General features: G+C 27.0%; 1 protein-coding gene across 1 annotated transcript in view; it reads left to right on the top strand.

Moving 5' to 3' along the window:
* The window catches only part of east (enhanced adult sensory threshold), a 30140-nt gene extending 15792 nt beyond the window's left edge, over positions 1-14348 (top strand). Inside the window, exons 3-10 of the mRNA XM_075301047.1 lie at positions 103-756; positions 833-1085; positions 4587-4787; positions 4859-5292; positions 5357-5523; positions 5588-7631; positions 8103-9100; positions 13142-14348. Coding sequence (XP_075157162.1) covers positions 103-756; positions 833-1085; positions 4587-4787; positions 4859-5292; positions 5357-5523; positions 5588-7631; positions 8103-8987 — 4638 coding nt within the window. The 3' untranslated portion in view covers positions 8988-9100; positions 13142-14348. The remainder of the gene's footprint in view (positions 1-102; positions 757-832; positions 1086-4586; positions 4788-4858; positions 5293-5356; positions 5524-5587; positions 7632-8102; positions 9101-13141) is intronic.
* Positions 14349-21373: the final 7025 nt, after the last annotated feature.

The raw sequence follows: 21373 nt of genomic DNA on the forward strand, positions 1-21373 counted from the left end.
ATTTCTTGAAATCGCTTTTGCTTCCACGACTAATTTTTGTACAGGTGGAAACTTGTGAAAAAAAATCTGATGCCTTTATCACATTATTCAAATTTTTTTTAGTCATCTATAGAGAGAATTTTACCAGACGATGGACCTTTCGGTTGTAAAGAAACCACTATTTGCCCAGTTGATTCAATTACCAAATCCAATGTGGCCATAAAGGACGATGACACTACATCGATGAAATCAGGCCAATCCACTAACTCTTGGATGACTTTGGATTGTGAAAATGACGATGAAGAATCACTGAGGAAAAAAGAATTACATTTACAAAATCTAGGCCTTGTTACACATAAGGCTGCTGAAAAACGACGTCTTGAGGTGATACAAAATTCTGCAGCAGCTGTGGAGGCTAACAAAACAGCCACACATCACCAGAGTAGTAACAAACGAAATGGTAAAAATTCATCTCATAGCGCCTCCACACATCAAGAATATACTGGTACATTGAAAACAATCATCAAACTTAATCGTAATTCAACAGGTGGTTCTACTAGTGGGGGCAATAGTGGTCGCAAGTCCGGTACCACCTCATCTGCATCGTCATCATCAACAACTGCCAATAAGGAACATCAACAACAACAGAGAAGGCAATCACTAAAAATGACATTCCAAAAGAGCCGGGGTCGAGCCCATGGTTCTGGCTATAGTGATCGTCTACAGCACGACCGTGAAGGTCATGGCGAGGACAACTATTATACCATACAAAATGAGGTATATTAAATGAGTAACAACAATTTTTGGAGCATATTCAACTAATCCTTGTTTTTGTTTTTTTGTTTCTTTGCAGACTGAAGGTGCGCTTCGCAAATTACACTCAAAATCCACAACCTGTTCTACCTCTAATACTAGATTAGCTTTAAATCATTTAACCAATAACCGTAATACTACCACAACTACTACCAATACTAACCATATTAGTTGCAATTTCTCCAATAACAATTCTACGTATGCTAGAAAATCATACAATTATCGTCACTGCAATCATAACCAGCATAAGAATTTTAGTGTAAACGCTAATGCTGCCCATTCAATAAAAATGGGTGTGTATTTTATAGAGAGTTTGTGCCTAATCTAATCTCTGTGTAACATAACTAATTTTTGCTGACATAAACAATAATGCTAACAAATGTATGGTAGTTAAAATGTATCCTTAATTTTCTTAAGTTTTTTTTTACATACAAATTTTTAACATATTTTATAATTTTATTAGAAAAATTTGATTAAAAAAAAGAGTTTTCTGGCCAGGGATTTTGAAAAACGATAAATAGTCTTTTGTATATTCTTAAAAAAAAAGTTGTAAAAATTTTATTTCTATAGAAAATATTCTCAAAATTTTATTTCTATAGAACATTTTCGCCAAATTTTATTTCTGTAGAAAATTATTGCAAAATTTTATTTCTATAGAAAATTTTCCCAAATTTTATTTCTATAAAAAAATTTTCTCAAAATTTTATTTCTATATAAAAATTTCGAAAAATTTAATTTCTATAGAAAATTTGCTCAAATTTTTATTTCTAAAGCACATTTTGTCAAATTTTTTTTATTTCTATAGAAAATTTTGTCAAAATTTTATTTCTGTAGAAAAATTTCGCAAAATTTTATTTCTATATAAAAATTTCGAAAAATTTAATTTCTATAGAGAATTTTATCAAAATTTTCTTAAAATTTTATTTCTGTAGAAAAATTTCGCAAAAAAAAAGAGTTTGATGGCCAGGTATTTTGAAAAACGATAAATAGTATAGTATAGTGTAGTATATTTCATAGTATATTCTTAAAACATTAAAAAAAATTCTCAAAATTTTATTTCTATATAAAAATTTCGAAAAATTTAATTCTTATAAAAAATTTTCTCAAAATTTTATTTCTATAGAAAATTTTGTCAAAATTTTATTTATAGAAATTTTTGCCAAAATTTTATTTCTATAGAAAATTTTGTCAAAATTTTATTTCTATAGAAAATTTTGTCAAAATTTTATTTCTATAGAAAATTTTGTCAACATTTTATTTCTATAGAAAATTTTGTCAACATTTTATTTCTATAGAAAATTTTGTCAAAATTTTATTTATATAGAAAATTTTGTCAAAATTTTATTTCTATAGAAAAAATTTTCAAAATTTTATTTCATAGTTTTCTATAGAAAATTGTCTCAAAATTTTATTTCTATAGAAAATTTTGTCAAAATTTTATTTCTATAAAAAAATTTGTCAAAATTGTATTTCTATAGAAAAAAAGAGTTTGATGGGCAGGGATTTTGAAAAACGATAAATAGTATTCTGTATATTCTTAAAACATTAAAAAAATTCTCAAAATTTTATTTCTATAGAAAATTTTCTCGAAATTTTATTTCTATAGAAAATTTTCTCGAAATTTTATTTCTATAGAAAATTTTCGGCAAATTTTATTTCTATAGAAAATTATTGCAAAATTTTATTTCTATAGAAATTTTTCTCAAAATTTTATTTCTATACAAAATTTTCTCAAAATTTTATTTCTACATAAAAATTTCGAAAAATTTTAATTTCTATAGAAAATTTTCTTAAAATTTTATTTCTATAGAAAAATTTCGTAAAATTTTATTATATGGAAATAAAATTTTACGAAATTTTTCTATAGAAATAAAATTTTAAGAAAATTTTGAAAAATGTAATTTCTATACGGAATTTTTTCAAAATTTTATTTCCATAACAATTTTCTCAATTTTTTTTTATAGAAAATTTTCTCAAAAATTTATTTCTATAGAAAATTTTCTCAAAAATTTATTTCTATAGAAAATTTTCTCAAAAATTTATTTCTATAGAAAATTTTCTCAAAAATTTATTTCTATAGAAAATTTTGTCAATTTTTTTTATTTCTATAGAAAATTTTGTCAAAATTTTATTTCTATAGACAATTTTGTCAAAATTTTATTTCTATAGAAAATTTTGTCAAAATTTTATGTCTATAGAAAATTTTGTCAAAACTTTATTTCTATAGAAAATTTTTCTCAAAATTTTATTTCTATAGAAAATTTTGTCAAAATTTTATTTCTAGAAAAAATTTTGTCAAAATTTTATTTCTATAGAAAATTTTGTCAAAATTTTATTTCTATAGAAAATTTTGTCAAAATTTTATTTCTAGAGAAAATTTTGTCAAAATTTTATTTCTAGAGAAAATTTTGTCAAAATTTTATTTCTATAGAAAATTTTGTCAAAATTTTATTTCTATAGAAAAATTTCGCAAAATTGTATTTCTATATAAAAATTTCGCAAAATGTAATTTCAATACAGAATTTTCTCAAAGTTTTATTTCCATTTAAAATTTTCTCAATTATTTTTATTTTTATAGAAAATTTTGTCAAAATTTTATTTCTATAGAAAATTTTGTTAAAATTTTATTTCTATAGAAAATTTTGTCAAAATTTTATTTCTCTAGAAAATTTTGTCAAAATTTTATTTCTGTAGAAAATTTTGTCAAAATTTTATTTCTATAGAATATTTTGTCAAAATTTTATTTCTAAAGAAAATAGTCCCAAAATTTTGTTTCTTTAGAAAATTTTCTTAAAATTTTATTTCTATAGACAATTTTCTCAAAATTTTATTTCTATAGAACATTTTCGCCAAATTTTATTTCTATAGAAAATATTGCAAAATTTTATTTCTATAGAAAATTTTTGCAAAATTTAATTGCTATAGAAAATTATTGCAAAATTTTATTTCTATAGAAAAATTTTCTCAAATTTTTATTTCGAAAGAAAATTTTGTCAATTTTTTTTTTATTTCTATAGAAAATTTTGTCAAATTGTCATTTCTATAGAAAATTTTCTCAAATTTTTATTTCTAAAAAAATTTTTTTCTCAAAATTTTTTTATTTCTATAGTAAATTTTGTCAAAATTTTATTTCTATAGAAAATTTTGTCGAAATTTTATTTCTATCAAAAATTTTGTCAAAATTTTTTTATATAAAAAAATGTTTGCAAAATTTGATTTCTATAGAAAATTTTCTCAAAATTTTATTTCAATAGAAAATTTTTCAAAATTTATTTTTATAGAAAATTTGTCAAAATTTTATTTCTATAGAAAATTTTGCAAAATTTTATTTCTATAGAAAATTTTTGCAAAATTTTATTTCTATAAAAAGTTTTGTCAAAGTTTTATTTCTATAGAAAATTTTCTCAAAATCGACACTAATTAATATTTTAATTGCTTATTTTTTTTTTTTTAATTGGCGTTGGTGATTTAATTTCTATTAAAAATTAATTGGATCAATGAAAAAATCATGATTGAATACAAAAAGATTTTTTTTCCTATAAATACCCTGCCATAAAACTCTTTGATTTTATTTAATTAATTTGTAAACTATGATAATTATTAAATCATTCATATAGGAACTCATTATTGTATAAAATATCATCATTTTGTCTATTAGTTAATCTTTTGGGTTTTTTCTTCTTCTTTTTCTTCACCTGTTTCTATGTATATTTCATATATAATATATATATGTGTGTGTGCGTGTACATAATCGTTTTGCTATGCAATTCTCAATTTAGATTCTTCCCATTCAGAATCGCACGATCATCAGCCTATATCCACGAAAAAAGATGAGAAAATCCTGATACCCGAAAAGGCATCTTCCTTTAAATTCCATCCAGGGCGATTGTGCGAAGATCAGTGTTTTTATTGCAGTGGTAAATTTGGTCTATACGATACCCCATGTCATGTGGGACAAATCAAGTCGATGGAAAGGCAGCAGAAAATATTAGCAAGTAAGTAGAACTCGTTAAGCAAATCCCGATTTCCTAATTATTTCGATTTATTCTATTTATTATTGAATTAGATGAAGAAAAACTGACTGTAGATAATTGTCTGTGTGATGCCTGTTTCCGCCATGTGGATCGTCGCGCTAATGTTCCATCATATAAGAAAAGACTTTCCGCCCCTGGAGGCCTTGAAACTTCCGCGAATGGTCCTAAATCTTCCGATACGCAAAATGAGTTCGAAACCACTGAGGCCGATGGTAGTGGAGAACATTATGCCTCTGCTGCATCGCATAGCTGTTTGGTTACGGGCTGTTCAAATCCTGCTGCTCACTCTCTACGTCGCAAATGCATACGTAAGAGTGTTAAGAAATTCCTATTAAAGTTTGAGGTTCCCACAACAACCGCTTCGATTTGGTTGTGCCAAGCCCACTATGACACAGTGATACAATGTTCCGGTTGCGTTTTGTGTAAACGACGTTTGGGCAAAAATCACATGTATCACATTACATCGGTAAGAAATATCCATGGCCATTGATTAGTGAGAACAATTAACCAAATTTCTATCATTTCCATAGGACACTGATCGCTTGGAGAAGGCTTTATCTGAAATGGGTATTCCAGTTCAATTGGGTATTGGAACCGCTGTTTGCAAACTCTGCCGTTATTTTGCCAATTTGCTCATGAAACCACCAGATACTACAAAATCACAAAAAGCTGAATTTGTTAAAAACTATCGCAAGCGGTAAGTTGTCAAAGTCCTGATTCCACGTTCCACATTGTATGATGTTTATTTTTTTGGGTTTCAGTCTTTTGCAATTTCACAACATTCATGATGGTAGCAATGATGCCTCCGAAGCTGATGAGGATGACAGCAATGGAGCCACCTCTAATAACGATAACAATAGTGTATTACAACAAGAACAACAAACCACCCCTGAAAAATCTCCCCTGCCAGATGATGATTTATCCTCACCCCAAAAAGATTCCCCATCACCCTTGCATTCCTCTGAGAATGGACAATCGAAAGGCAATGCTAGTCTCAGAGAGAATAGTAATGATGCCCTGGATCGTGAGTTTGAGAATGCCTTAACAGATTCCTCAAACTCCTCAACATCGAATGCTGCGAATAATTCATCAGCTGAAATGTCTAAATTGAAAGCCATTCTTCAGAGCAATAGCTCCTCGTCACAAGACAAGACATCTGGATGTAGTGGCAACACATCGGATATTTCCAATGTTTTGAGAGCCAATCCGAATATATCAATGCGTGAATTATTCCCAGGCGAAGAAGATTTGGGTTTGCATTTTAAGGTGCCCTTTGGCAGCAACAGCAGTCAAAGAACACCTGAAGGTTGGACCAGAGTACAAACTTTCTTGCAGTATGATGAGCCTACACGACGTCTCTGGGAAGAATTACAAAAACCCTATGGCAATCAAAGTTCCTTCCTGCGTCATTTGATTTTATTGGAGAAATATTTCCGCAACGGTGATCTAATACTCTCGGCCAGTGCTTCAAATAATGCCAGTGTTTACACACAAACAGTTCGTCAGCGTTTAACGTCATACGACAAGGGCCATTGCGGTGGACTGCAGCAGGTGTCTGCAACATCCAAAGAAACACCCGCCAAACCCAAAGAGCCAGAGCCACAACAAATCCCAACATTTGAAATCAATGAGGACGACGATGATGATGATGACGATGACGTTGAAATAACAGCAGTATCCAAACTTCCGAAATCATCTTCCGCTGAAAAACATCACCCACGATCCCGAAGTCTGTCTGTTGACAAACTAACCAAGCAATTGAGTAACAATGCTGTGACAATAACTGCCCGTCCCAAAGATGGGTCAGCAAGTAAACGAACTCCCACTCCATCACCACAAAAATCGCTGCTTAAAGACACGCTAGCAGGAAATATTGCAAGCAATCAATCCTCAAATGCTAACTTAGCGGCAGCAAATGCAGCAGCGGCTGTTGCTTTGGCCGCGTCCACAGCCTCGACGAGCGGCGGTGTGGCCGGAGCTGGTAATAGCCGAAGTATATTGAAATGTAATCTATTGGGCATTAATAAGGCCGTCGAAATTGTACCCATAAACAATTCCTCGTCTTCTTCGTCCTCATCATCATCATCCACATCGTCTAATGCTAATCCAGTACCCCCACCACCCCCACCAATGGAAACGAAACAACAGAAAATTCTTGATGTTGCCAACAAACTATTGAGTAATCAAATGGAAAATTCATCGGCAAATAAAAATGCTGCCGCCGTTTCCTTACTCAGTTCACCACCTGAATTGGTCAGCCTTCAAAGAAGATCTGCTGGTGCCGTACCTCCAGCTGCAGTGCCACCTCCATCCTCCTCTGCTGGTAACACTAACACAGCCCCCGCAAATAACAATACCGGCAACAAACGGTCAATGTTAACAACAAAACCTGGAACCTCACGACCTCCCCCCAATATTGTTATACTGCCCGATACACTAACGCCCCAAGAGCGATTGCAAAGTAAAACATGGCGCCCTACCTTGATGGCAGTCGAAGAAAATATGAATATGGTCAAGAATGGACCCCTATATCAAACGGCCGATGGTAGGAGATTGCCAGCTTTGGTTCAGGTACAATCTGGAGGAAAACCATTCCTTATATCGATTTTTGATTACAATCGCATGTGTATTTTACGGCGAGAAAAGCTATTGCGTGATCAAATGCTCAAAGCCACCAAAAAGAGACAAGAGGCTAAACAACAACAGCAGCAACAACAACAACAGCAGCAGCAGCAACAACAACAGCAGCAGCAACAACAGCATCAGCAGCAACAAGCAATCAATCAATTACAGCAACGACATGGGGTAAGTAGGGACTGTAGATCGAAAGGAGGGTATTAAGTTCGAGTTTTGCCGTTAGAAACGCCAATTTTTCACAATTATTATTCTTTAATAAGCCATTCCCAAGAATATTAACTTTATGACTATTCTGTGGGCTATTCCCTATCAAGGTATAATAAAATTTGCATCAAAGAGCTATAATTTTATTCTCTTTTTGCAGATTTGTTTTTGACTTTATCGGCTAAACTTCAACTTAGTACCCAACTTAAAAGTCGACTTTTAGAACTTTCGAATTTTCGAAAATATTCAAACCTTGACCTTTCGACTTTTTCTTTATATTGGAAATAGTCTACTTTTCGAGTTCTCAACTTTTTCAAAATTTTGAAAATCGACTTTCGTAAAGATCCTTGTAAAGGTTATAATGCCTATCTATAACTCCACTCAGTGTTTTTTTTTTCAATTGAATTAAATTTTATTTATTATTTATCTTTTTAGCAGAGTCAACAACAACAACAGCAGCAACAACAAATTAAAAATATGCAAAATATGACAAGCAATTACAACAATCCATCAATTTCATCCATGAATCAACAACAACAGCAACAACAACAAAATAAAAATATGCAAAATATGAACACGAATTTCAACAGTCAAACAATTTCACAAATTAATCACCAACAACAGCAACAACATAACAAAAATATGCAGAACATGAATAAAAATTTCACCAATCCTTCAACGGTGAATCAACAACAACAACAACAACAGCAGCAGCAACAACAACAGCAAAGACAGCAACAAATATTGCAATTGCAGCTGCTACAGCATTTGTCCTCAAATTCGCAGGCAGCCAGCCTTTTACAAAATATGGGTCAAAAACCCCCAGGACCATCCAATATCCCCAATATTCCACCTCTCCAATCATCCATTAATAGCAATGCCAATTTCACTGGACCAATAATGCCACTATTGGCCAATGCCATTACAAATGCGGCCAATACTGGTAATGTTAATCAACCCCCGCCAAACACCATGAATAATTCATCATGGCTATGGAACAATTTTCCCGATGCAAATCAACTTCTATTAAATGGTGGTGCTGGTGCTAACAATGCTGGTGGAAGTGGCCCCACCAATATGATGCCAAAACTTCCTCAGCTTTTAGCAAAACCAAATCATCCCAGTAACCCTGCCTCCTTAGCCACAGCAAATCATATAATGAAACAACATCAACAGCAACAACAACAACAGCAGCAGCAACAACAACAACAATTTTTACTATCCAAAATTCCGAAATCATTGACGGTCATACCCCAACATAAATTAATGAATTCGGCTGCAGCAAACACCAATATTGGCGGTAACACATTAAAAGAGTGATGATTATTGAATTGTTTGTGGACTGTAAAACGACGTAAACGGCGTGACAGCAAATATATCAATAAATATCAACGTAATGGAAGGATTTGCAATACCCGTAGTCGTAAAACGAAGTAAGTAAAATTTTGAAAAAAATTTCTATAAAAATAAAATTTTGATAAAATTGTCTATAGAAATAAAATTCTTACAAAATTTTCAATAGAAATAAAAATTTTGACAAAATTTTCTATAGAAATAAAATTTTGACAAAATTTTCTATAGAAATTAAATTTTGACAAAATTTTCTAAAGCACAAAGATTTTGACAACATTTACTATAGAAATAAAATTTTAATAAAATTTTCTATAGAAATGAAATTTTGACATCATTTTCTATAGAAATAAATTTTGAGAAAATTTTCTATAGAAATAAAATTTTGACATTATTTAAAAAACAAATAAAATTTCGACAAAATTTTCTATTAAAATAAAATTTTGACAAAACTTTATATAAAAATAAAACTTGGCAAACATTGTCTATATAGAAATAAAATATTGGCAAAATTTTCTACAAAAAAAAATTTGACAAAATTTTCTATAGAAATAAAATTTTGACAATATTTTCTATAGAAATAAAATTTTGCAAAAATTTTCTATAGAAATAAAATTTTGCAAAAATTTTCTATAGAAATAATATTTGGAGAAATTTTTCTATAAAAATAAAATTTTGACAAAATTTTCTATAATAATAAAATTTTGACAAAATTTCCTATAAAAATAAAATTTTGACAAAATTTTATTTATTTATTTATTTTATATAAAAATAAAACTTGGCAAACATTTTCTATATAAAAATAAAATATTGACAAAATTTTCTACAGAATTAAAATATAGAAATAAAATTTTGCAAACATTTTTTATAGAAATAAAAGTTTGACAAAATTTTCTGTAGAAATAAAATGTTGACAAAATTTTCTACAAAACTAAAATTTTGCAAAAATTTTCTATAGAAATAAAATTTTGACAAAATTTTTTATAAAAATAAAATTTGGACAAAATTTTCTATTAAAATAAAATTTTTACAAAATTTTCAAATAAAAAAACATTTTGACAAAATTTTCTATATTTTGTAAAAATTTGCAAAAAATAAAATAAAATATTGACAAAATTATCTATAGAAATAAAATTTTGACAAAATTTTCTATAAAAATAAAATTTTGACAAAATTTTCTATACAAATAAAATTTTGCAAAAATTTTCATTAGAAAACAATGTTGATAAAATTTTCTATGAAAATAAAATTTTACAAAAATTTTCTATAGAAATAACATTTTGACAAAATTTTCCATAGAAATAAAATTTTGACAAAATTATCTATAGAAATAAAATTTTGACAAAAATTTTCTATAGAAATAAAATTTTGACAAAATTATCTATAGAAATAAAATTTTGACAGAATTTTACATATATATATATTTATTTATTTATTTATTTTATATAAAAATAAAACTTGGCAAACATTTTCTATATACCCAGCAAAAACTCTCATTACCCAGTAAGCTTGTAGGTAAGCCTATTTAAAAATTAATAACGACTTATTAATTGACATCGCTCCGGATTACATTTACACACGCATGTCCTAGGAGGAAAGTACTTCTCCCCAGGCATACATTCGGCCATGAAATAAGTAGTGCTTTTAAAGCATATAATCACCTATTATGTAATCACTTATTCGTAGATATATCAAAGATTGCAAATCTCGAAAAAATTGATTTCTCTAGCCGATTACAATGGATCAAAATATGGCGAGTAAGGCTGTGATATGAACAAGCGAATATTGCAGAAATAAACAAAAATCTAACAAGTCATCTAAATAAGATTACACGTATATTAATTGCACAATTAAAATAGAAATAAAAATGGGTTGTTTAAGGGAGTTTGATTCGTGTTATACGTTATAATAAACCTAATAGACCGCATTAGGTTCGAAAACTACTAAAGGTGGATTTTAACTCCCTTTTTTTATAAGGAAAATGGCAGTTGATATATAGTTAAAGTCGATTTTGAAAGTGTAATGGGAATGAGGTATAATAAAGCATTTATTTAAAACACAATTATTATGAAATATTCTTGAAGAATATTCCTTAACTTTTTGAGTTTCTTAAGTAAATGCTCAATTATTTGAATAATTATACCTAATGATACAATCATTTACGCCCATTTTCATGAAACCCCGGTAGTGCTCCGTTAGCTAACGAACTTTTAAACCGTACTACGGACATATCTGACATCTTGCTTATATATTCCATATGTCAGTTAGGATCTTAACTGCTGAAAAATTCTCAGTTAAAGTTAACCGGAGAGAAGATATTTCGATTTTACTTTCTGTTAACTGGGAGTTAAAACCTAACAGAGCTACATGAAATTTTCCGTTATTCTATTTTATTAAGTCTTTAACAACCAAATGCATTACATGTTGAGAATAACAATTTGAAAATTACCAAGCAGTATTTATTATTGACATTACAAGTTTGTCATTATAAATCACCGCAATGTAATGCGATGTGTAATGACAGCTTTACTCCTGGTAATGCAAATTGTAATGAGATGTGGTTACCTACTTTTCGCTGGGTAGAAATAAAATATTGACAAAATTTTCTACAGAATTAAAATTTTGACAAAATTGTCTCTAGAAACAAAATTTTGCAAAAATTTTCTATAGAAATAAAATGTTGAAATTTTCTACAGAACTAAAATTTTGCAAAAATTTTCTATAGAAATATAATTTTTAGAAAAATTTCTATAGAAACAAAATGTTGACAAAATTTTCTATTAAAATAAAATTTTGCAAAAATTTTCTGTAGAAATAAAAGTTTGCAAAAAAATTTCTATAGAAATAAAATATTGACAAAATTATCTAAAGAAATAAAATTTTGCAAAATTTTCTATAAAAATTAAAAATTAATTATTTTCTATGGAAATAAAATTTGGACAAAATTTTCTATAGAACTAAAATTTTGACAAAATTTTATATAAAAATAAAACTGGGCAAACATTTTCTACGAAATAAAATTTTGACAAAATTTTCTATTAAAATTAAATTTTGACAAAATTTCTGAAAAAAATAAAATTTCCTATAGAAAAAAATTTTGACAAAATGTTCTATTAAAATAAAATTTTGACAAAATTTTCTATTAAAATTAAATTTTGACAAAATTTCCGAAGAAATAAAATATCCTATAGAAAAAAAATTTGACAAAATGTTCTATTAAAATAAAATTTTGACAAAATTTTCTATTAAAATTAAATTTTGACAAAATTTCCGAAAAAAATAAAATTTCCTATAGAAAAAAATTTTGACAAAATGTTCTATTAAAATAAAATTTTGACAAAATTTCCAAAAAAAAATAAAATTTTCTATAAAAATAAAATTTTGCAAACATTTTCTGTAGAAATAAAATTTTACAAAAATTTTCTATAGAAATACAATTTTGACAAAATTATCTATAGAAATAAAATTTGGACACAATTTTCTATAGAAATAAAATTTTGACAAAATTTTCTATAGAAATAAAATTTGGACACAATTTTCTATAAAAAGAAAATTTTGAGAAAATTTTCTATGGAAACAAAATTTTGCAAAAATTTTCTATAGAAATAACATTTTGACAAAATTTTCTATAGAAATAAAATTTGGACACAATTTTCAATAAAAATAAAATTTTGAGAAAATTTTCTATGGAAAAAAATTGACAAAATTTTCTATTAAAACAAAATTTTAGCAAAATTTTATATATAAATAAAATTTTGACAAAATTTTATATATAAATAAAATTTTGACAAAATTTTATATAGGAATATAATTTTGACAAAATTTTATATAGGAATATAATTTTGACAAAATTTTCATTAAAATAACATTTTCACAAAATTTTCTATAGAAATAAAAATTTGCAAAAATTTTCTATAGAAATAAAATTTTGTCAAAATTTTCTATAAAAATAAATATTTGACAAAATTTTCTATAAAAAAAATTGAAAAATGTTTCTATAAAAATATATTTCAGGCAACTAATATATTTTTAATTGATCGTTTCAAATTATATTTAAAATTTCTTTGTTTGATTTAATCTAATAAACAAATATAATTGTTCTTTTTTTTCTTCCTTCTTTGCAGATATTGAAAAAGACTTTTTTGATTAAGTTATAAACTTTGCAAATGAAAGGCAGAATAATCAATGGATGGTGTATGAAAGCAAAACAATATAGAAACTGATTACTTTGTTTATTACATATAATTTATTATATATTACATATTTCCAAACTATATAAAACTAAGACTCATTAGAAACTCTGCAAAAAAGAAAAGAAACTATTGCCCAAAGGCAATGAGTTATTGTAACATGTATTTTCAAGTAATATTAGCTATATTTTAAAGCAAAAACCTCATCTAATTGAACCTGTAGAACATAAGCAATACTTAAATATTTAGATTTACACACAACCAAACAAAACAGAAAAACAACAACAAGGTTTTTAGAAAACTTATATTTAAGGAATAACAGTGCCTAACAAAAAAAAAAACACAAAAAACAACAAGTTCATAATGCAAAATGCATTTTTTCGAAAATTTTCGATTTGTTAAAAATAAAATGGAACAAAAGCATACCCTAAATTCATACATACCTACATATTATTAGATTTGGACTAAACAAAACAAGAAAAAAACACAAATACCATAGAATAGAAGAAAAAAAAGTACAGAAATTATAAAAATTATATATATACACACAATTATATAGATATCTATATATATTTTGAAAACAATGTTAGCAGGTTTACAAAAAAAGGCCTCCATAGAATAGTCATTAGTGTTGTAAGCAAATAAGTAAAAAAAAAACAAATGATATATAGCATACTACATATATATGTATTTACTCGATAGTTATAAAAAAAAACCCTTGAACAAATCATACAATGATTTATTTTTCATCGGTTAATTCCAAAACAAACATTACATACTAACTAACTAACTTCACTATTAACAAACATACATACGCGATATATACATATTTCTACATAAAAATACACATACGCACTAATATAGGTTATATGTTAATAAGTTAGAGGACGCGTTATTTGTTTCAAAAATTTCTCCCCATTTTGGCATAAGTTTTCAGTTTTTTTTTTATTAATTTATATAAATTTTATAATATTCACATACATACATACAAACACACATATATATACGATCATAAAATTTTATTCTTTAAAATTTTAAAATAATATTTTTTGTTAATGCTTTTTTTAGAACCAAATCATTTATATTGAACAAAGAACTTTAAAAACAAAATATAATAAAACACGGACACATGTATACAAAAGGGCTTTAATTATTTACACTTTGTATGTCACATTGATGCAATGTAGGGAAAAAATGGTCGAATATAATTATTTTGAGTTTTGAGCCACACACTGGTGCCAAAGGAATTTATTAGAAAAAAAATCTAAAACAAAAAAAAACTGCTGGGAGGGCAATCACCGTTTGCTGAAAAAGCAAATAATGTCTGCTATTTTTTAATTTGTTTTAGTATGGCTGAATCAAAGAAAAAATCTAAATTTCTATTCTGAGGGCTAGTATTGAAATCCATAAATGGCCATGCGGCATCGATTCAGTTTCAAATCCCAACGAATATGAAATTTATTTTTTTTTTTTTTTGTGAAATTTAATAGTCCAAAACTAAAATTTTCACTTAAAATGGTTCAATTTCCTACGTTCTAATACATGCCCAAAAGAACTGCGTCGGAAGTGAAAAAACTCGATAGGGGATACCTAGATGCACTTTAAAAGAAATGCTTGTGAAACAACTTCCAATTTGTTTGCTGGGTTTGGCAATAAATTTATAATTTTACAATGAAAATATAAAAACCCAAAGTCTGTGGGTGCTGAGGCCTTGAAAACCACGGTTTTACCGGTCCACCAAAAATGGGATTTTCACGAAAACCGACAATCGTTGTAAGAAGATAAACCAGGATTTGATCACTCTACCCACCACCATGAATCAAAGATAATAGTTTTCTTCCAAAACCTTCCCGCTGCAATGTCGTCTAAGCGCACAAGAAATTCCCATGAAAGAACGACTTTCATATAATTTGAGATCTCAATTTTATAGATATTTACCCGAATTACCCGTATGAGTACCAGAGATCAGAAAAAATTGCGATTTCTAGAAGCTCAAGAAATCAAATCGGGACATCAGTATATATGGGGGCTATACCAAAACATAGACCAACAAACACAATATTCGGCACACCTGTTTTTGGACATAATTTACCAAAAATTTCCATAGAAATCAAATTTTGACAAAATGTTGTATAGAAATAATATTTTGACAAAAATGTCTGTAGAAATAAAATTTTGAAAAAAATTCTATAGTAATCACCCTTATTCCTGAAGTCGCCGTCGCTTTTCGTCAGTCGCCACTAATTGGTATTCCGTTCGTCGATATATTCTGCTATCGAAGAAAATCGGTATTCCTGGTGTCGCTTTTTGTCGCCAACATCGTCGCTTTTTGTCGCCTTTAAATTTACCAGCGACGATTTTAGTGTTTAATTTTTGAAGAAGTTTTTTAGACTTTATTAATTGAACAATTGAAAAATAAATGTAAAAATTGGAAATTGGTAAGAGGTAAAGTGACTAATCTTCAACAATTACAAAAAAATGGGGAAAAATCAGTACATATAGCAGTTATGGCCATCACATTCAAATCATAGAAAAGAACACTGTACAATTAAAGTAAACGTGTTGATTTTCAATTCCATTTATTTTTAATAGAAATCCTTCAAGACCAATATATTTTATTTAGCATCAAACTTAGGTAACAATTGTGTCGCACTTTGAATGATCCTTGGACACATGTCAACGTCGCTCCAATTGTATATGCCGGAAGTTGTTATTGTCCTAATGTAGATATCTAATGATAAACTTGACTCATTTCCCCGAGTCAAATTTATCATTTATTTTGATTTTCCAAGTCAACCTTGGATTACAAACAAACAGCATTTTAAACACAAATAATTAAAATTCAGTTTTGCACATCAGCTGTTTGTTTTCATTCACGATGATCCTTGTGCCATTGATCTCAGCGTCATCGCCATTTTTGTAGTTTTGGAAGCTTTAGCTGTCCTCGAATATATATCCACTTTTTTTTCGCGTCAAATTAAATATTTTTTCTTAATTTTCCGACTTAGAATTGCGTCAGAAATAAAAATATTTTAAACCGAAAAAATTAAAATTCTTTTTTTGCACATCAGCTGCTTGTTTTCTAGTGATATCGGCCTTTTATTACCGAGTATTGTAATTGGTACAAAAAGTAATCGTCGCCGTCGCCACTTCACAGGAATACCAAATGAATGACGAGACGACTTAAAAGCGATAGACGACAAAAAGCGACGGCGAGAGCGAGGGCGACTTCAGGAATAAGGGTGAATAAAATTTTGACAAATTTTTGTATAGAAATAAAATTTTGACAAAATTTTGTATAGAAATAAAATTTTGACAAAATTTTTTATAGAAATAAAATGTTGACAAAATTTTGTATAGAAATAAAATTTTGACAAAATTTTGTATAGAAATAAAATTTTGACAAAATTTTTTATAGAAATAAAATTTTGACAAAATTTTGTATAGAAATAAAATTTTGACAACATTTTGTATAGAAATAAAATTTTTACAAAAGGTTCTGTAGAAATAAAGTTTTGACAACATTTTCTATAGAAATAAAAATTTAACAAAATTTTCAATAGAAATAAAATTATGACAAAAATTTTCTATAGAAATAAAAATTTGACAAAAATTTCTATAGAAATAAAGTTATGACAAAAATTTTCTATAGAAATAAAATTTTTACAAAATTTTCTATAGAAATAAAATTTTGACAAACATTTCCTATAGAAATAAAATTTTGTCAAAATTTTCTATAGAAATAAAATTTTGACAAAATTTTCTATAGAAATAAAATTTTGACAAATTTTTCTATAGAAATAAAATTATGACAAAATTTTGTATAAAAATAAAATTTTGACATAATTTTCTATGGAAATAAAATTTTGACATAATTTTCTATAGAAATAAAATGTTGACAAAATTTTGACAAAACTTTCTATAGAAATAAAATTTTGACAAAATTTTCTATAGAAATAAAATTTTGACAAAGTTTTCTATAGAAATAAAATTTTAACAAAATTTTCTATAGAAATAAAATTTTGACAAATTGTTCTATAGAAATAAAATTATGACAAAATTTTGTATAAAAATAAAATTTTGACAAAATTTTCTATGGAAATAAAATTTTGACATAATTTTCTATAGAAATAAAATGTTGACAAAATTTTGACAAAACTTTCTATAGAAAAAAAATATGACAAAAATTTTCTATAGAAATAAAATTTGTACAAAATTTTCTAGAGAAATACAATTTTGACAAAATATTCTATAGAAATAAACATTTGACAACATTTTCTATAGAAATAAAATTTTTACAAAATTTTCTATAGAAATACAATTTTTCTATAGAAATACAATTTTTCTATAGAAAATGTTGTCTATAGAAATACAATTTTGACAAAATTTTCTATAGAAATAAAATTTTTACAAAAATTTCTTATAAAAATAAAATTTTGGCAAAATTTTCTATAGAAACAAAGTTTTGACAAAATTTGCTATAGAAATAAAATGTTGACAAAATTTCATATAGAAATAAAATTTTGACAAACATTTCCTATAGAAATAAAATTTTGAGAAACATTTCCTATAGAAATAAAATTTTGACAAAATTTTCTATAGAAATAAAATTTTGACAAAGTTTTCTATAGAAATAAAATTATGACAAAATTTTGTATAAAAATAACATTTTGACAAAATTTTCTATGGAAATAAAATTTGGACATAATTTTCTATAGAAATAAAATGTTGACAAAATTTTGACAAAACTTTCTATAGAAATAAAATTTTGACAAAATTTTCTAAAGAAATAAAATTTTGACAAAGTTTTCTATAGAAATAAAATTTTCTATAAAAATAAAATTTTGACAAAATTTTCTATAGAAAAAAAAATATGACAAAAATTTTCTATAGAAATAAAATTTTTACAAAATTTTCTAGAGAAATACAATTTTGACAAAATTTTCTATAGAAATAAACATTTGACAACATTTTCTATAGAAATAAAATTTTTACAAAATTTTCTATAGAAATAAAATTTTGACAAAATTTTCTATAGAAACTATGAAAAATAAGATTTTTTTGATTAGTAGCGTTTTGGTAAAATTTTTTCCAAATTTTGGTAGATTATTTTTGGCTCGAGTGGCAACCGTGGTAGTCAATCGTTCATGATTCTCGATATTCCAGGACCTGAAAGTTCAACCAATCGACTTCCTAAGAGGTTCAACTTTTAATTACCACTCAAATCGTGTTATGGAATTTCTACAATCTTAAAATTAAATTAATCAACTTGGTATTTAATTGAAGTTCTTTAGAATTACACTCAAAGAATTTTGTTAGTGTTAAAAAGCGAAATTTTGTTGGAACAATAGAAAACTGGCTGTTTGTGTTTGTACTGCCTAAGATATATTTATCAACAAACAGTGACTGCTTTCCAATAGACTTTCTGATGTTTTAGCAGAATTTTCTGCTGGGTGTAATAACACAAGTACCTTTGGTAAACAACATTTCACATCAACTTAAAAAGCTTTTGCGGCGTGTATTCACAAAAAAAAAATTCTACGCTCAGAAAAGAAGTTAGTAGTAAAATCAAGTTGTTCAGACAGTCTAATCTACGGGAAAATTGAAAGCAATTTCGTTTGCAAAAAGATAAAGAATGATTGGCTATTTGATCTGTGGGAAACTGTTGATTCAGCAAATATAACTGCTGAAATAAATCTGATTATTGCCATAGAAACTAATTTTTTTTAATACATTCATACGCAAATCTAAATTACGAATTTCATCCACCCGATTATTTGCAGCAAGTCTTCTATTACAATATTTCAAAAACTTTTAAAATGGCAGTAATTCGTCTGCGAAAACAGCAGTCGATATTTGCTATTATTAACTGATTTTTTCTATGAGTGTGTGATATTGTGGGGGCAGTGTTGCCATTATTGGGGATATCCCTCGAAGTGGGGTAAATTTTTCCGTGGAGTTGAGTTGGGAGCTTTAGACATTTCCAAAAATTTGGACAGTTTTCTACTAATGCGAAATAAATTGCCCCTAATGCTTAGTACTAAGTTCGTTTCTGCGAAAACCGAATATCTTCATCTATTTCCGTATATAAGGTCTCAAACCCAGGGATGTTTCCTTATTTATGTGAAATAATATGCTTGCCTATTTTTTCGTGCGAAAAATCCAAGGTTGTATAAATATGTGCTTTAAAATGCTCAAAACAAAGATTTCGCATTTATTCCGCGCTAACGTTTTTTATATGGAGTATAACAGTTTTTCGTTCGAAAACGTGATCTTAGTACTAGGCTTAACCCATAAATATAGATAAGATGAATGTGTTTCATATCAGCAACAACGCTTTCATATCCACAGAAAATATATCACCAAAATATTTTCATATAAAAAGGTGATTGAAGTTGATTTTTTTTTCAATTAATAAATTAATTGATACAATTAACTTTTTAATCTAGTTAAAAAAAAAGTAATGGAAAATTTTATAATTTTTTATTAAAAATTTATTTCAAACAATAAATTTTTTAATCAAACTAAGAACACTAAGTCAATTAAGAAAGTAATTGAAAATAGTTACGTTTTTAATTAAAAAAAATAATTTTGCAATCAACATCACTTAAATTTTTAATTGAATCAATTAAAAAATAATTGAAATCAATTAATTTTTTAATCAAGTATTTTTTATGTCCAATTAAAACTGTGATTGATAATACTATCATTTTCGTGATTGAAGACATTTCAATGAAAAAATTAATTGGATCAATTAATTTCGTGATTGAATCGGAAAACAAATTTTGGGTGTAGATCGAAATAAAATTTTGACAAAATTTTCTATAGAAATAAAATTTTGACAAAATTTTCTATAGAAATAAAATTTTGACAAACTAAAATTTTCTATAGAAATAAAATTTTGACAAAATTTTCTATAGAAATAAAATTTTGACAAAATTTTCTGTAGAAATAAAGTTTTGACAACATTTTCTATAGAAATAAAAATTTGATTGAAGACATTTCAATGAAAAAATAATTGGATCAATTAAATTCGTGATTGAATCAGAAAACAAATTTTGGGTGTAGATCGATACCCAATTTTACTACTTGAATATGTGGAAATACATTTCGGTTCATAAATACATCCCAGCAAACAAAACTGTGGCCCAAAAAAAGCAATGAAAATGTTTTTTTTTTATTCACATTAGACTCGAAATTTGCTAAAAGTGGTTTTGAAATCCTTTTTTATAAGACAAATGACAGTTGAAATCTAGTTAAAGTGGATTTTGGAAGTGTAATGTGTGTGAGGTATAAAAGTAATGAAGAACTTCCAAATTTTGTTGCTGGGATGCTGACCGAACTCCCACTCTTAATTTCTCCAGCCTTTGGAAGACGATTTGCATAAAATACACATTTAATGATTCTTTATGCCCATAAATTAATATCCATAATTATTTCAGATGACCGATTGTGTCGCATGATATTTTAATCTCACGTTTTGAAATTTTATATATTTTTTACGGATTTTCTACAGCAAAGCCTTCTCCTTTATAATTTTCTTAAAAACTTGCCAAACAATTATTGGGGATTTTTGTGAGGAATTTTAATTTTAATTGGGAATATTTAGGGAAGAAAACGTCTAAATTTTGGGGACAAGAGCCGCGAAAATACTGGCAACACTGGCTGGAATGACGATGATACCAGTCAAAATGACACTTCAACGAAGGACCTATCTACTTATAAACCAGTTTATTAAAAGTTCAAACAAAAATGTCCTAATTTGGGGACAAGAGCCTGGAAAATACTGGCAACCCAGGTCAAGAAAGGGTGGGGAGGGGGTTATGATACAAGTCAAAGAGTGGCTTCATCTAAGGACCTATCTACATATAAACCACTTTACCAAAAGTTAAAACAAATTATAATTTTTTCCATAATGTTTTTTTTTTTTTTAATTTCAAAATTAATTTTTCATAATTTTCTATGGCATTTCCATGACTTCCAATTATTTTTTAATTTAAAACCAAAAATGTTATCAAAAATTAAATCTGAAATATTGCGCCTTAGACTATGTTAACAGAACCTTTGCATTGTATGATTTTATCTTTAAAAATCCTGACCTGAAATTATTTTATCCTATAAATATTAACAAAAAATATATATTTTTATATACAAAAAAAATAATAA

Source organism: Haematobia irritans, chromosome 3 (genome assembly GCF_050003625.1).
Source record: "Haematobia irritans isolate KBUSLIRL chromosome 3, ASM5000362v1, whole genome shotgun sequence".
NCBI lineage: Eukaryota > Metazoa > Arthropoda > Insecta > Diptera > Muscidae > Haematobia > Haematobia irritans.